Genomic DNA, 13,196 nt, shown 5'->3' on the forward strand with positions numbered 1-13,196 from the left:
GGGAAATTACAATGTACTAATTAATAAATATATATATATATATATATATATATATACACACACACACACACACACATTTTTTCTAAACTTTTAATTATTTTTTTTAAGTAATAAAACATGACGAAAACTATATAAATGGGATATCGTTGTAATTGTACCAACCTAAGGTATACAAGTGGCATGCCAATTTTATTGTCAATGAATGGTGTAAAATGTTAAGCCCTTCCCCACCTTGTTAGCAAGAAGACTGAAAAAATTAAAATGCTAAAAATTTTATTACCAGGGTCCTTAAAGGGGTAATTTTACAAAAAAGTTTCTAAATCAGTTGGTGTCAGAAAGTTATACAGATTTGTAAATCTGTATAACTTTCTGACAACACCAGTTAATTAAAAAAAAAATCCCTGGAGTACCTCTTTAAGAATTTAAAAGGAAACTAACAGAAGGTTAGAATTCTCTAACCTGCTAATGTTTCCATAGGCCCACAGCGAAACTTTCGGCAAATCTTGACTTTATTCACTATGCAAATTGGGCAGTTTGGTGCAGAGGGGACAGGACTTCCTCCCTTCTGCAATGATCTGACCCTCCGGTCAGCCCTTTCTAATGAACATTGGGGCAGTGATGTCACTCCAGAGCTCATCAAGGGGAAAGCCGAATCGGTGTGCTGAGGGGGGTAGCCCTGCACCCGATGCGTCAAACCGTCTCATTTACATAGTGAACAAAGTCAAGATTACCGAAAATCGTGCAGATATTAAAAAAAACTGCCATCATCCAAAAACAAGCCAAAAATATGCTGTGAACACTATACATGTAAATGTACCCTGAATGGGATATCATATGCAGGAGGCCTAACTCTATAATACAAATTATAGAGGTTAAATGTAAAACACATACGCAGCATGGTTAAACAAAATTAAACAGTATTCAAGACTGAAAATTTACTTAAAATAACAAGAAAATTACTGACCTGTCAGCACTAACTAAAATAATTTCAAATTTTTGCCCCAATTCCTTAATTTTCCGGTAAGATTCCACCAGCACTCTGGTCAGACTTCGACACGGAGGACACTGAAATGTAAGCAAATAAATGTAGAGATTATTTTTATTTAAGGCCAACTAAACTTTTTCTATAAAAGAAACAGAAGTTTGTTGGCAGTAAAAGACCACATGGTCCATCTAGATCACCCTCATATTACTTCCTCTAGTTTTACTGCGGATTTACCAACCATATCTGCTAGAAGTTTGTGCCATAAGTAAGTTGCTGATAAGTAAAAGGCTCTTAAATGGTTAGGACAGATAATGGATGTTTGAACGTAACAGCTATTAAATAAGGGACCTATTACACGGAAAGATTATCATGGGAAAAATGGTTATATGTTTCGAATTTAAGCGATAATCTTTCCGTGTGTATGCAGGCAACGATGAAACCACTAACGAAAATTTGTTTATGTGTCACTGATCGCATTTTGAGTGGAACATAAAATCATTGTTACTACAATCTTGAGTGGAACATAAAATCATTGTTACTACAATCACTCGTATACTAAAGATTTCAGATTGTTTGCGATCATGTGCAATTATTTATCGTTAATCAAAGAAAACTAAAAAGTTGCTTTGTCTAACAGGACCCTTAGTTTTATAAATATTTAAAGTTGAACTCTTGCCTAAAACAAAACAAAAAAACAGGGAAGGCAAGGGGTCGTGGGAAGATAATAATTAGGTGACCCCTGTCCCGATGCTACTGCAGGACCACCAGCTCACTGTCCTCCACCGGTCTTAGGTATCTCCCGATCCTGTGTCATCACAACACCACAGGAACAACCTGCTCAGCCATTCAGTGACTGCAGAGGAGTCCAGCAGGAAATGGTGGGAACAAAATAATAAAGTCATACTTACCTAACTTAGTGCCCCTGCAGAGCTAACAATCAATGTCACCTCCTGGTTTCCTGCATCTCCCAGTCATGTAACATCACTGCACCTCTCAGTAATGCCTGCTTAGACAGTCAGTGACTGAGGGGGAACACCTCTACAGTCAAGGACTGGCTGAGCAGCTAGTTCCTGTGGTGTTGTGACATCATAGGACAGGGAGATACAGAAGAGGGTGACAGTGAGCTGGTGGAGCTACGGCTGCAGAAGTACCTGGGCGGGTTCACTTCATTATTATGTTCCCACCACCCCTTGCCCTCCCTGTTTTTTACCTTTGCCAGGACTACAATCAAACGGGTGGACAACAGATAGAACATAGAACCATAGTTTACAATTCACGTCAGGACAGCTGGGTGTCTACTAAGTGTTGCCAAAATAGAAAGATGACATTTCAATGATCTGGCTGAAAGTCATTTTATGGAAATTTATTTTTAATGCCAATATACAGTACAATGCATTTTTTTTTATTTCTTGATAGGTTTCATTTCTATGTACTTACCCAATGTGCAGAGAAATATACACCAACATAAGAGCCTTCCAGAGAACTACTATCCTGGGACTGGCCATTGTTCCTGAGTAAGGGACCTGAAATAACTTCACTGAAGGGTTTTGGACCCCAAGGGAACTCTTGACCTGTGTAAAGTAATAGTCACATTAGATGTATTCATTATAAATGCTTCATGTAATAAAAATGTAGAAAAATAACTTTGCAAGGTCCAGCACTATAATAGCTTTTCTCATGAAAGTGGGGCTATTATCTTATATGAGGATCCATGGCAGAAGTTTGAGGATGACATTTGGATTTTGAAGTGCCAGATCTGCAAGAGGATTAGCCCACTGTTTTTGAATGGAGCTGGAATCCATAGCAATACAGTGAATACCTATTATTTCAACAGATAATTTTTCCATTTAGATTGGTTGCACCTAAATCCTCGAAGAGAAAAACAACAAAACTGGAGAGCAAACTATCTAATCAAATAATAAACCAAGTACTGTGTACTATCCGTACTCACTTCCAGGAGAGGAGTTTGGGAACATACCCTAAGACAACAACTGCGTCATAAGCACACATTTTCAGCTCTGCTAAGCAAGCATGTTTATTTGTAGAGGCAATAAGGGCCCTATTACACGGAGCGATAATCTGCCGAAACAGGCCGATTTAGGAGATCATTGCTCCGTGTAATAACGACAATCATCAAATGATGACACCAATCGTTTACAGTTGTAATACGGCCCTAACTTGCCAGATACCCAAATCCAGCATGCCCAATCATATTTCGCCACACCTCCACTTCAGTCCTCATGGCAGGCTGAATGTATCTCAGGTAGAGATGAGTCAACATCAAGCACACTCTGGTTCATCCGAACCCGAACATGTGGCATTTGATTACTGGTGGCTAAAGAGGTTGGATGGCACCCTAAGGAGTCCTGGAAAACATGGATTTTTTTTTTCCATGCAGCCTAATGGTGGTTTTACACGGAGCGATAATTCGGCCGATCGCATGATTAACGATTTTGAATGAACGATTTTTTTTTTAATAACAATCAGCGTTTAGACGGAACGATTGTACGGAAAAATCGTTTTGCGATCGTTTTGCGATTGCTTAAGCCTATCTCATACATAGGAGAAATCGTTGAAAGAATGTTTACATGGAACGATTTGCGATTTTTTTGCGAACGATCAACGACGATTTGAGAAGTTGTTGAAAGACAAAGTGAACGATTTCTCGCTCGTCGCTTGATCGTTCGCTGCGTTTACACGTACGATTATCGTTCGAATTCGACCGTTATCGTGCAAATTCGAGCGATAAATCGTTCCGTGTAAAACCACCATTAGGGCTGCATTTAACTTGTTCAGCCACCGGTAATCAAACAACACATGTTCAGATGAACCCGAGTGTGCTCTAGAACTGCTCATCTCTAATCACTGGTTTACTGGGGTAGCATACAAGATTATTTGTGATCACATAACAGCATAAACATATATATTTTGTTTTCATGGAAGGAGAAGTCTAGATCTGGTGTGCAAATATACATAACAAAAGAAGTAAACGTTTTACTAACCTTCTGGGTCATCTCTTATTAACAAAAGGCCATTTCTACATACAATCTTCCCTGTAGAAGCTTCAATAAAGATAAGTGAGGGAATGTTGGAAATTCTGTACTTGTTCCAAAGTTTTAACTGTTCAAAAAAAAAAAAAAAAGTTGCCGTTAAAACTAGAAGTGTAGTACAACATTTTATTTCTGAAAAACAAGGATATGCTTAATCAATGGTAACAAACTCAAGTAAATCCAAATGACATGATCAGACCAAGACCAAAATGAAATACAGTGGTGCCTTGGATTACGAGCATAATTCGTTCCGGGACCGTGCTTGTAATCCAAATCCAATATATGAGATATTATAAGTTACTATACAATATAGAAATCAGCATGTGGATTATAATATATAGTAAGAGCATAAACCTGAAAAAACAGCAGCAGTTTGTAGATACAGAATTGAGAGGCAGATCCCCATAATGCAGTAGCGTAGTACAACAGGCTAGAATAGAGAAGCAGGGCTGCTGTCAGCCGTCTGTGTGGTCACATGAAAGCAATGGGGAAGGGGCGTGTGTTGAACATGGACCAATGAAAAAGTGAGAATCACAGAGCTCTGCAGGAGGACAGTGTCAGAAATTTCTCTATACAGCAGTGTGAATGACTGAGTGTAAGTGTAGGCACATTATAGCAGCAGTGTGTATAGCTGAGTGTAAGTGCAGGCAAGTTATAGAAGGAATGAAGAGGATGGGAAACACAAGGACTGACAGAGACTGCAGGGAGAATGAAGTAATGAGCAGGGCAGATGTGGGCACATGCATGCAGCACTCTCTGTCCAGGGAGAGAGGGGTTACAGCTATGGAGAGATTACCACCACAGTCCTGTCCCCTGATGTAAGCCCCAGCCTGAAGTGTATCTGCTGTGATTTAGAAGGTGAGGGAGACTTCCTGGGTCAGAGCACAGGGCTGTAGACCACACTATGTGGACCATGCCCCTCCCCAGCACCCAAGCTAAATCTAAAAAAAGTGTGCTGCCAGATTAGCACTTTTAGGAGAATGAGGTAATTGCAGCAAGGAAGATTATGAAAATGATAACTATTTTGTTTGTTAATAAGTTTTAGTGGTGACCTACTGTAATCCCTATATTCAGAGATCTGTATAATGATATTTTATGCTCTTTACTGCCAGATATTATGATGGATTGTGATTCTTCAAAATATAATTTAGCAAGCTATATATACTAGTTGCAGCAGATGGACTGTTGGTCTAGGGATTTATTTATGCCATGTTTGAAATTAAGAATTACAGAAGTTAAACACGGAACAACCACCAGAAATACATGATGATTTCTAAACTGGAGATTTTCATCATATAAACATGTTACATAAAAAAAAATGCTGCCTGCATCAAAAGAAGACCAATAGCATCCCCTATGAATTTACTATTAATGCCACTAAAAATTATGTATAAGCCACTTTGAAAGTATAATCACAATATTTTTATATATAAGATTCAATGCATTGATATACTTTCACATGCTACAGTTAAGCTACACACTTAAATAGTAATGGAAAGTGCTGGTATCTGTAATATCAATCTATGCAACTACCAGTGATTTCCCTCAGGCATCAGCGTTTTGTCCTCCTTCATTGCTGGACGCTTCCTGTTCATCTGATCAGAAAACCTTCCCCTGTCCTGTTACTTATACACTCAGTGGTCGGAGCCATTATAAATATTTCATATCAAGATTTTAAGTGCTAAATGTTTACTTGCTTGATTCCTTAAACCGTTCAGCAGCGCATGCCAGGGCTGACTGCAGCCAAAATTCTCCCTACAAAATACTTTTTTAATACTAGAAGAGGATCACAAATGTAAGTCATTGTGAAGGCTAAGAAAAGACAAATGGAGAGATGATAGGAAGAAAGACACACACACAGTTTTTGAGAGACAGCTTTCCTGTATTCATGCAAAAGGAGAGGAGGTGGCCATGCGGTGTTGCAACATCATGCAGCCACAGCCCACAGCCTTTTAGCATCAAAACTCCCAGTCAAAAATCCAAACCAAATCACCCAAAAAAATTTTACGATTTGGTTTGTTGTGCATTAAGCGAATGTTGTAGGGAAATAAAACAGAACATTAATTGTGGATTTTGATTTTCCCTTTGAAGTAAACAAGGAAAAATCCTCAATAAGGATGGGGCTACACAGCCATTTCTGGTCACTTGACTCCATCACTTATCCTGAATGTTTTTCTTTGCTACTGCGGGGTCACGACCCTATTTACTTATATGAGTGATGGAGTCGTGTGACGGCCAGGGTGACATGGTGGGTCACAACTGTGAATTACTGTGTAGCACCAGCCTGAATCCATAGCATTTCTCACACCAAAATTGATGTGCTAAAGAAGTCAAATCCACACTGCAAATCAATTTATGCAGATTTTGTGGAAAGTCTTTTATGCAGCATGTGGACTAGATTTGTACAAATCCTCTCCACATTGCTGCTACTGTAATATGCCGCAAGCAAATCCACAGTGGAAAGTCCGCAGCATATTCAGCCTGTGTAAACACTAAACTATTAAAAGCCATCAGTATAATGTTCTAGTTGATCCCCCCAACGATCACCATGAGGCTGGATTCACACTAATGTGGGCCTCATTTTTGTCGTAATTTTACCTGAAACCAGAAGTAGAACTGACACAGATTTGCACCTTTTGCTTTTTGGACCCGCTTAAGGTTTTGATAAAAATATGGATCAAAATGAGGTCTTAAGCTACATTCACACGTTCTGTAATTTTGTCCGTAATCCGTGCGGATCAACAATTATGGACGAATTTAAGGTCCCATTGATTTTAATAGGGCTGTTCACACTCTCCACAGATTTACCGATCCGCAAAAATGACTGACAAGCTCAAGTTCGGCACAGATTGTCCCATAGATGTCTATGGGATGTCCGTAAATTCTACAGATGAAATTTCCGCAGTTCCCACAAATCTGTAAAAAGTACAGATGGGTAATCATTCTAAACCATTCCGAACTATCACCTTCCCCTTTTTGCTGATCTTCCAAAAATACAGAATCCAGAAGCAATATGGACGATTTTTTTGGCAGATTAAGATTGTGGATAATTACAGACATCATATACGGTCCTGAAAAACTACTGACTGTGTGAATGGAGCCAGGTCAGAAGATGCTCCATGTACTGAAGTAATTTGTACTAATGGTGGTATGTTACTGTACCGTACCTATAAACTGCTTACAGAACTTATAGAACCAGGTAGATGTAGGAAGAAATATGAGACTGCACTGGACTAGGTCAAATCAATGTATCGGCACAATGTCAGGAAATCACTGAAGCAGACATAAGCAGGTGGCTGACAGGTCTTTGGTGCACACTCAGAACATAGCTGGGAATTTTATACAAACAGAAGGAGGATATTTGAGAAAACTGTGGAAAGTGGAAAATTTTGCGAACACAACCTCCATGGCTGCAAGCACATTGTCTAAGCATTGTTTCTGCCTAGGCCTCCACAACTGATGGCTTTTTCCTTTAAATTTGGGAAAGTTATACCTTTTCTTCCAATTAGATTGCAGGCTGTATTAAACACTGTGCGGTTTTGTGATAGTTACATGGATAGAGCGGCACCAGCGCGGGGATTATTCAGTTACATGGATAGAGCGGCACCAGCGCGGGGATGCTGAATAAATGGAGCCGCCGTCATAGAGGGGCCTGATGCATTACAGATATCACAGCAATGTAAGAATATATAGCAGTTGGACATTGCATCATTTTAGCTATTTTTTCACCTTTTGTAGAAAATTATTTGGAAGGGGTGCCCCAAATTAAATTTTTTCCCAAGGGGTGCAAAAGGTGGAAAACATTGGGGAAAAACCGTATTAAGCTGTAAAGATGCTGGCTTAAAAGGGAACCAAGGATCATGATTCTGCTGATTAAACTACTAGCATTGCTCAATAGGTCTGTCCATAAGGATTTCTGATACATCATCTTTGGGCAGGAAATGCAGGAAAAGCTTGAGCGGTAACTCGTTATGGCCTGGTCTCCTCCCCCAGTTCACAGCTCCCTCCCTGCCCGCCTGCCTGCCGCAGGGTGGAGCAGGAGGCAGGACACTGGTAAATATTCAACAGGATTAGGGAGGAGGAAGTAGTGGTGAGGCATGCCAAAGCGCGGCACAAACGCCAAGCCACCACTCCTTTATGACACTTGGCTACAGTGTGTTTGGAAAACCCTATATCAAATCTACAGCACTGATGCATTTAATACAGGCAGTATGCACACAAGGGGACAGAGACCTACACTACACTGTCAGGCCCTGGAGTCTGGTCCAGGGGCTGACAGATTCCTTTAATTACCGATGACTAAAAAGAATAAACTTAGAAGATCGTTTGGAAGAGTACTCCCACATTTGAAATGCTAAAGATCAACTTAGTATGAAAGTCCTGCTGAAATTGTGTTTGTGTATTTATATGTCACCTATGTATATACAACTACTCAGCCCGTAACACTATCTGTAAGCTGATTTAAAAACTGGAGGGTGGCTTTTAGGTGCTTCTAGAAGTTAAGAAGTTTAACTTTTAAAATGTGTCCAAGGTGTCATTGTCACCCAAGACTTTTCTAAACGCACAGGAGATGGGTCTATGAAAAATGCCATCCATATGCTGTCCGTAGATAGTTTCTCTGGCAGCCCCTGAGTTGTGACTTTATTCCAAGCATTATATTTGAAAAAATACTGACCAAAATACTGATTGCGCACACTTCCTTTTTTTGTGCTGAATGACAAATACAGATTAATGCAAATGTTTCTTTTGCAAATCACAAAACGGGAAAAAAAAAGCGCAAAACCACAGATCCACATTTTTCAGTCCACAAAACACTTCCAGTTGTGTGAAGAAACCCTTAGTCACAAAATATACAGAGTTTTAAAGTCTCCGTACACCTCAGACTTTGATCCACCATATCTGCCACGAGTGGCGAGTTCGGCCATCAGTTTAAGGCGTACGGCGGGGATTCCTTGAACAACCTACGACAGATTAGGTTATTGATAAGGGTCGGGCGTGATAGACAATTACTGACCAACCCCTTTACTTCAGAGAAGATAAGCTGCAGCGAGAGTCCACATACACACCTATGTGTCTAGGTATTAGACGGTTTTAGCGTTTTTGCTCCACTGTATAGGTATAAACACTAGAGATTTTGTTTTTTTTTTTAAATTGCACACTTTGTAAGAAATATGGTATAAGTAGTAATAAGGAAATATTGCAAAAGAAAAAAAACACATTATTTTTCTCCTTTGTATTATATTCCTGCATTGTCCTCCTAAAAGAATACATATGATCGCTCTGCTCTCCCCAACTGTGTCATTCAGTGAAGCGCACGGCTTCTCAGCAGCTGTTTCAAATCTTCTTCATCAGCCAAGGCTAACACAGATGTAGAATCCATTAGACGATTCTCAAGCTGGGCTTTACGCTGCCCTCAGAGACATGAAACTACAATCTGCCTGGCAGATTAACCTCAAAAGTGCTCGACATGTCAAAGAAACCCTGAACTTTGCCAATTACAAGGTATAAAAATATATACATTACGTAAGAATTTTCTCCTTAGATCTTATGATACTTTGTTCACTGTACTGTATATATCAGAGAGCTTCATGAAAACTGACTTTTTCTAGTGTGCATATGATAATACAAGTGACCATTTTTTTTATCCCTCTATCAGGCTTTTCCCATCTGTAGAGACTTCACTATGATCCGGACTGTATCACGTGTAATTTGTATTTGCAATAGAGAGATTAGGGCTGCAAGTCCGAGCTCAGGTATGACGATCTGACAGCTGTCTGCATTGGGCTAATGTAAACCCAGCCCTACAATAGTCAAGGCTACTATTAGTTACCTAATAATACAATGATGCGACGCTTTACCACCTCTACATCACTGGCTGGACTGTTAGAAAAGTCTTAAAAATTGGTTTAAGGATCGCTCCAAATCAATACTGTTACATCTATCCTTGTTTTAAAAATTAAGCTGAGTGACAAGAAGCACAGGCCATGGAAGGTGGCATGCACACATATATCAGAAGTCCATAAGCCATTGAATATCCAAGTATTAAAGGTAATGTACCATCATGCCGGGGGTGAAGCACTGGAGGTGGGCCGACCCACCCCCAGTGGGAGTAAACCCCCACCCCTCTATGACACGGCTCCACTAGAATCCATGGAGCCTGCATCATATAGGGGCGGGGGTAGGGCGGCCTGCCTCCAGTGCTTAAGCCCAGGCCTGATGGTACATTCACTTTAATCTCTTTTTTTCTAGACTGACTAAAGGGTATTCAGCCAATTATCGCTCTGTGTAATAAAGACAACGATCATCGGCTGATTGTTGATATAGGTTAGAACCTATAATTGTCAGTGTCACGATCCCCGTGACTTAGGTTCTGGATGATAGCCTACAGGGTCACGCTGGACCCCCCCCCTCCGTCAGCTGCCAACCAGAACCTCCTTAAATCTTGTCGCTGCCACCACACATCATATAAGGCTGACGTGACACCTCACCTTAAACCCACCTAACACAATAGAACAGAATATACGCTATAGAATTCCCAGAGTAACAACTCACCCTTGGTAACGCTCTTCTTAGGGTCATAGGATCGTTAGAACACAAGAAGACTCTTAATAAAGTGAAATTTAATACCATAGAAAAAGACAATGCGTACAACAAAGGGTTATTTAAGAAAAATACAAGATAAAATACACACACACACACATATATATATATATATATATATATATATATATATATATATATATACACAGTGAAATACAGTTCTTAAAATAAAAGTGAGAAAAAAACAGAAGAAAAGCAGAATACAGGCCAGTCCATCCAACAAGGGATCCCCAAAGAATGACAATTTCCTATCAGCCATATCTGTCTTAAAAGGACTGTGAGAGACCCTCTCCCCACCCTCCTTTCTCTGATGTCGGAGGAGGCCAGGGAATATGGTAATGGCCTTTTACAACCCTGGGTTTATGACACCCATGGTAGTCTACCACTTGTCTCAAGATGTTCATATTCCAATATTTCTGCCGGTGTTAATCCTAGCAACCTCTCAGGTATACCATTCCCTCTGTCATCACCTCCAGCACGCGTACATACCAAACATGGCGACGGTCGGCACAATACAGTGGAAGTTATCCAAATGCTTCCTGTTCTCATGGAACGATAAGGCCACTTTTGATACTGTAGGTTTGTATCAGTGTCCTGTGTACCTCTAAAATATGTATGAATTCCATATTTCTGGAGGGGTCAGATGCCAGAATGGTGTTCTATGGGTGACCTCCAGTGTCCCTTACCTAACCTCTCTGGGTCTCTGGTTTTGTTACAGACCAGGATGTGTATTGTTTCTGTAAACAAGTTTTATGGGTCCTGGTGTTTATGACCCACTTAGTTCCTGGTCTCAGGTCTGGACACTAGATAATCATCATCTTAGGAATTAGGAATGCTAGGAGGGCTGGGTGAGTGACCTCTGTTCATAATGTTCAGCTTGTAGGGGATATTGATCACCAGTGTCAGGCGCCGACCGCGCATCGCTACGTGTAATAGCGGTGCGCTGTCGGCGACTGACGATATACACTACCTATCCACGCTCCAGGGCTGCTCCTGCGGTCCGCTTCTTCCCTGATCCCGCACGCTCTACCTTCAGAGCGGCCTGTCAGCTGACAGGCAGCTCAGCCGATCACAGTCCAGGACCGCCGCGACCTGTGATTGGCAGTGCTAGAGCGCGCGGGACCCGGGGAGAAGTGGACCGCAGGAGCAGCCCTGGAGCCTGGATAGGTAAAGTATATTGTTTAAGCAAGGGCTGCAAGGACATCAGTAACAATGTCATTAACCCCTTAAGGTCAAAGGCAATTTTCGTTTTTGCACTTTTGCTTTTTCCACTTTATGTTTAAAAGTCCATAGCGCTTGCATTTTTTCACCTAGAGACGTATATGAGCACTTATTTTTTGCGAAACCAATTGTACTTTGCAATGACAGGCATTATTTTTCCATAACATATGCTGCGAAACCGGAAAAAAATCATTTGTGCTGTCAAATAAAAAAAAAAGAAAAAGGAATTTGTTTTGATTTCGGGGAGTTTTGCATTTACCTTGATTGCGCATATACAAATTTTTTTGCGCTTACGCCTTTTACCGTGCGAGATCAGGAATGTGATTAATTAATAGTTGGGGCGATTACGCGCGCGGCGGTACTAAATATGTTTATTTATTTGTTTATTTATATTTATAAAATGGGAAAAGGGGGGTGATTTGGACTTTTAACCCCTTAACGACATCGGGCGTAAATTTACGCCCTGATGCCGGTAAGGGAGTTCAGAGCGGGGCCGCGCAGCGACCCCGCTCTGAACCGCGGCGGTCCCGGGTGCCGCGTGTAGCCCGGGACCATAGGTATTAGCGGGCACGGTCCGATCGCCATGCCCGCTAATACAGTAATCAGATGCAGCTGTCAAACATGACAGCTGCATCCGATTACCGGATTCAGCCGTTCCCTGGTGTCTAGTGGAGGAGATTGCTCCTCCGGGATGTTATCCCGGAGGAGCGATCTCCGTTTCTGAAGCCGGCCGGGGACCGCTCCAAGATGCCGCCGTCCCCGACTCTGCACTCGTTTGTCTCCGGCTGCAGCAGCCGAAAGCAAACGAGTGCCGATCTCATGGATCTCTGCAGCATATCTATGCTGCAGAGGTCTCTATGAGAGATCAAAGCACTTATACTAGAAGTCCCCCAGGGGGGCTTCTAGTATAAGTGTTAAAATAAAAAAATAAAAATGTTGTTAATAGTAAAAAGCCCCCTCCCCTAATAAAAGTCTGAATCACCCCCCTTTTCCCAGGTTATAAATAAAAGTAAATAAATAAATAAATAAACAAACATGTTTGCTATCGCCGCGTGCGTAATCGCCCAAACTATTAATTAATCACATTCCTGATCTCGCATGGTAAACGGCGTCAGCGCAAAAAAAATCCCAAAGTGCAAAATTGCGCATTTTTGGTCGCATCAAATCCAGAAAAATTGTAATAAAAAGCGATCAAAAAGTCGTATATGCGCAATCAAGGTATCGATAGAAAGAACACATCATGGCGCAAAGAATGACACCTGACACAGCCCCATAGACCAGAGGATAAAAGCGCTATAAGCCTGGGAAGGGAGCGATTTTAAGTGATTATATTTGTTGAC

General features: G+C 41.0%; 1 protein-coding gene across 1 annotated transcript in view; it reads right to left on the bottom strand.

Annotated features, from left to right (window-relative positions):
• The window catches only part of NXN (nucleoredoxin), a 114,600-nt gene that overhangs the window by 37,745 nt on the left and 63,659 nt on the right, over positions 1–13,196 (bottom strand). The window contains exons 2-4 of the mRNA XM_069971206.1: positions 3,988–4,105; positions 2,423–2,556; positions 965–1,065 (exon numbers count right to left, since the gene is read on the bottom strand). Coding sequence (XP_069827307.1) covers positions 965–1,065; positions 2,423–2,556; positions 3,988–4,105 — 353 coding nt within the window. The remainder of the gene's footprint in view (positions 1–964; positions 1,066–2,422; positions 2,557–3,987; positions 4,106–13,196) is intronic.

Source organism: Dendropsophus ebraccatus, chromosome 5 (genome assembly GCF_027789765.1).
Source record: "Dendropsophus ebraccatus isolate aDenEbr1 chromosome 5, aDenEbr1.pat, whole genome shotgun sequence".
Classification (NCBI taxonomy): domain Eukaryota; kingdom Metazoa; phylum Chordata; class Amphibia; order Anura; family Hylidae; genus Dendropsophus; species Dendropsophus ebraccatus.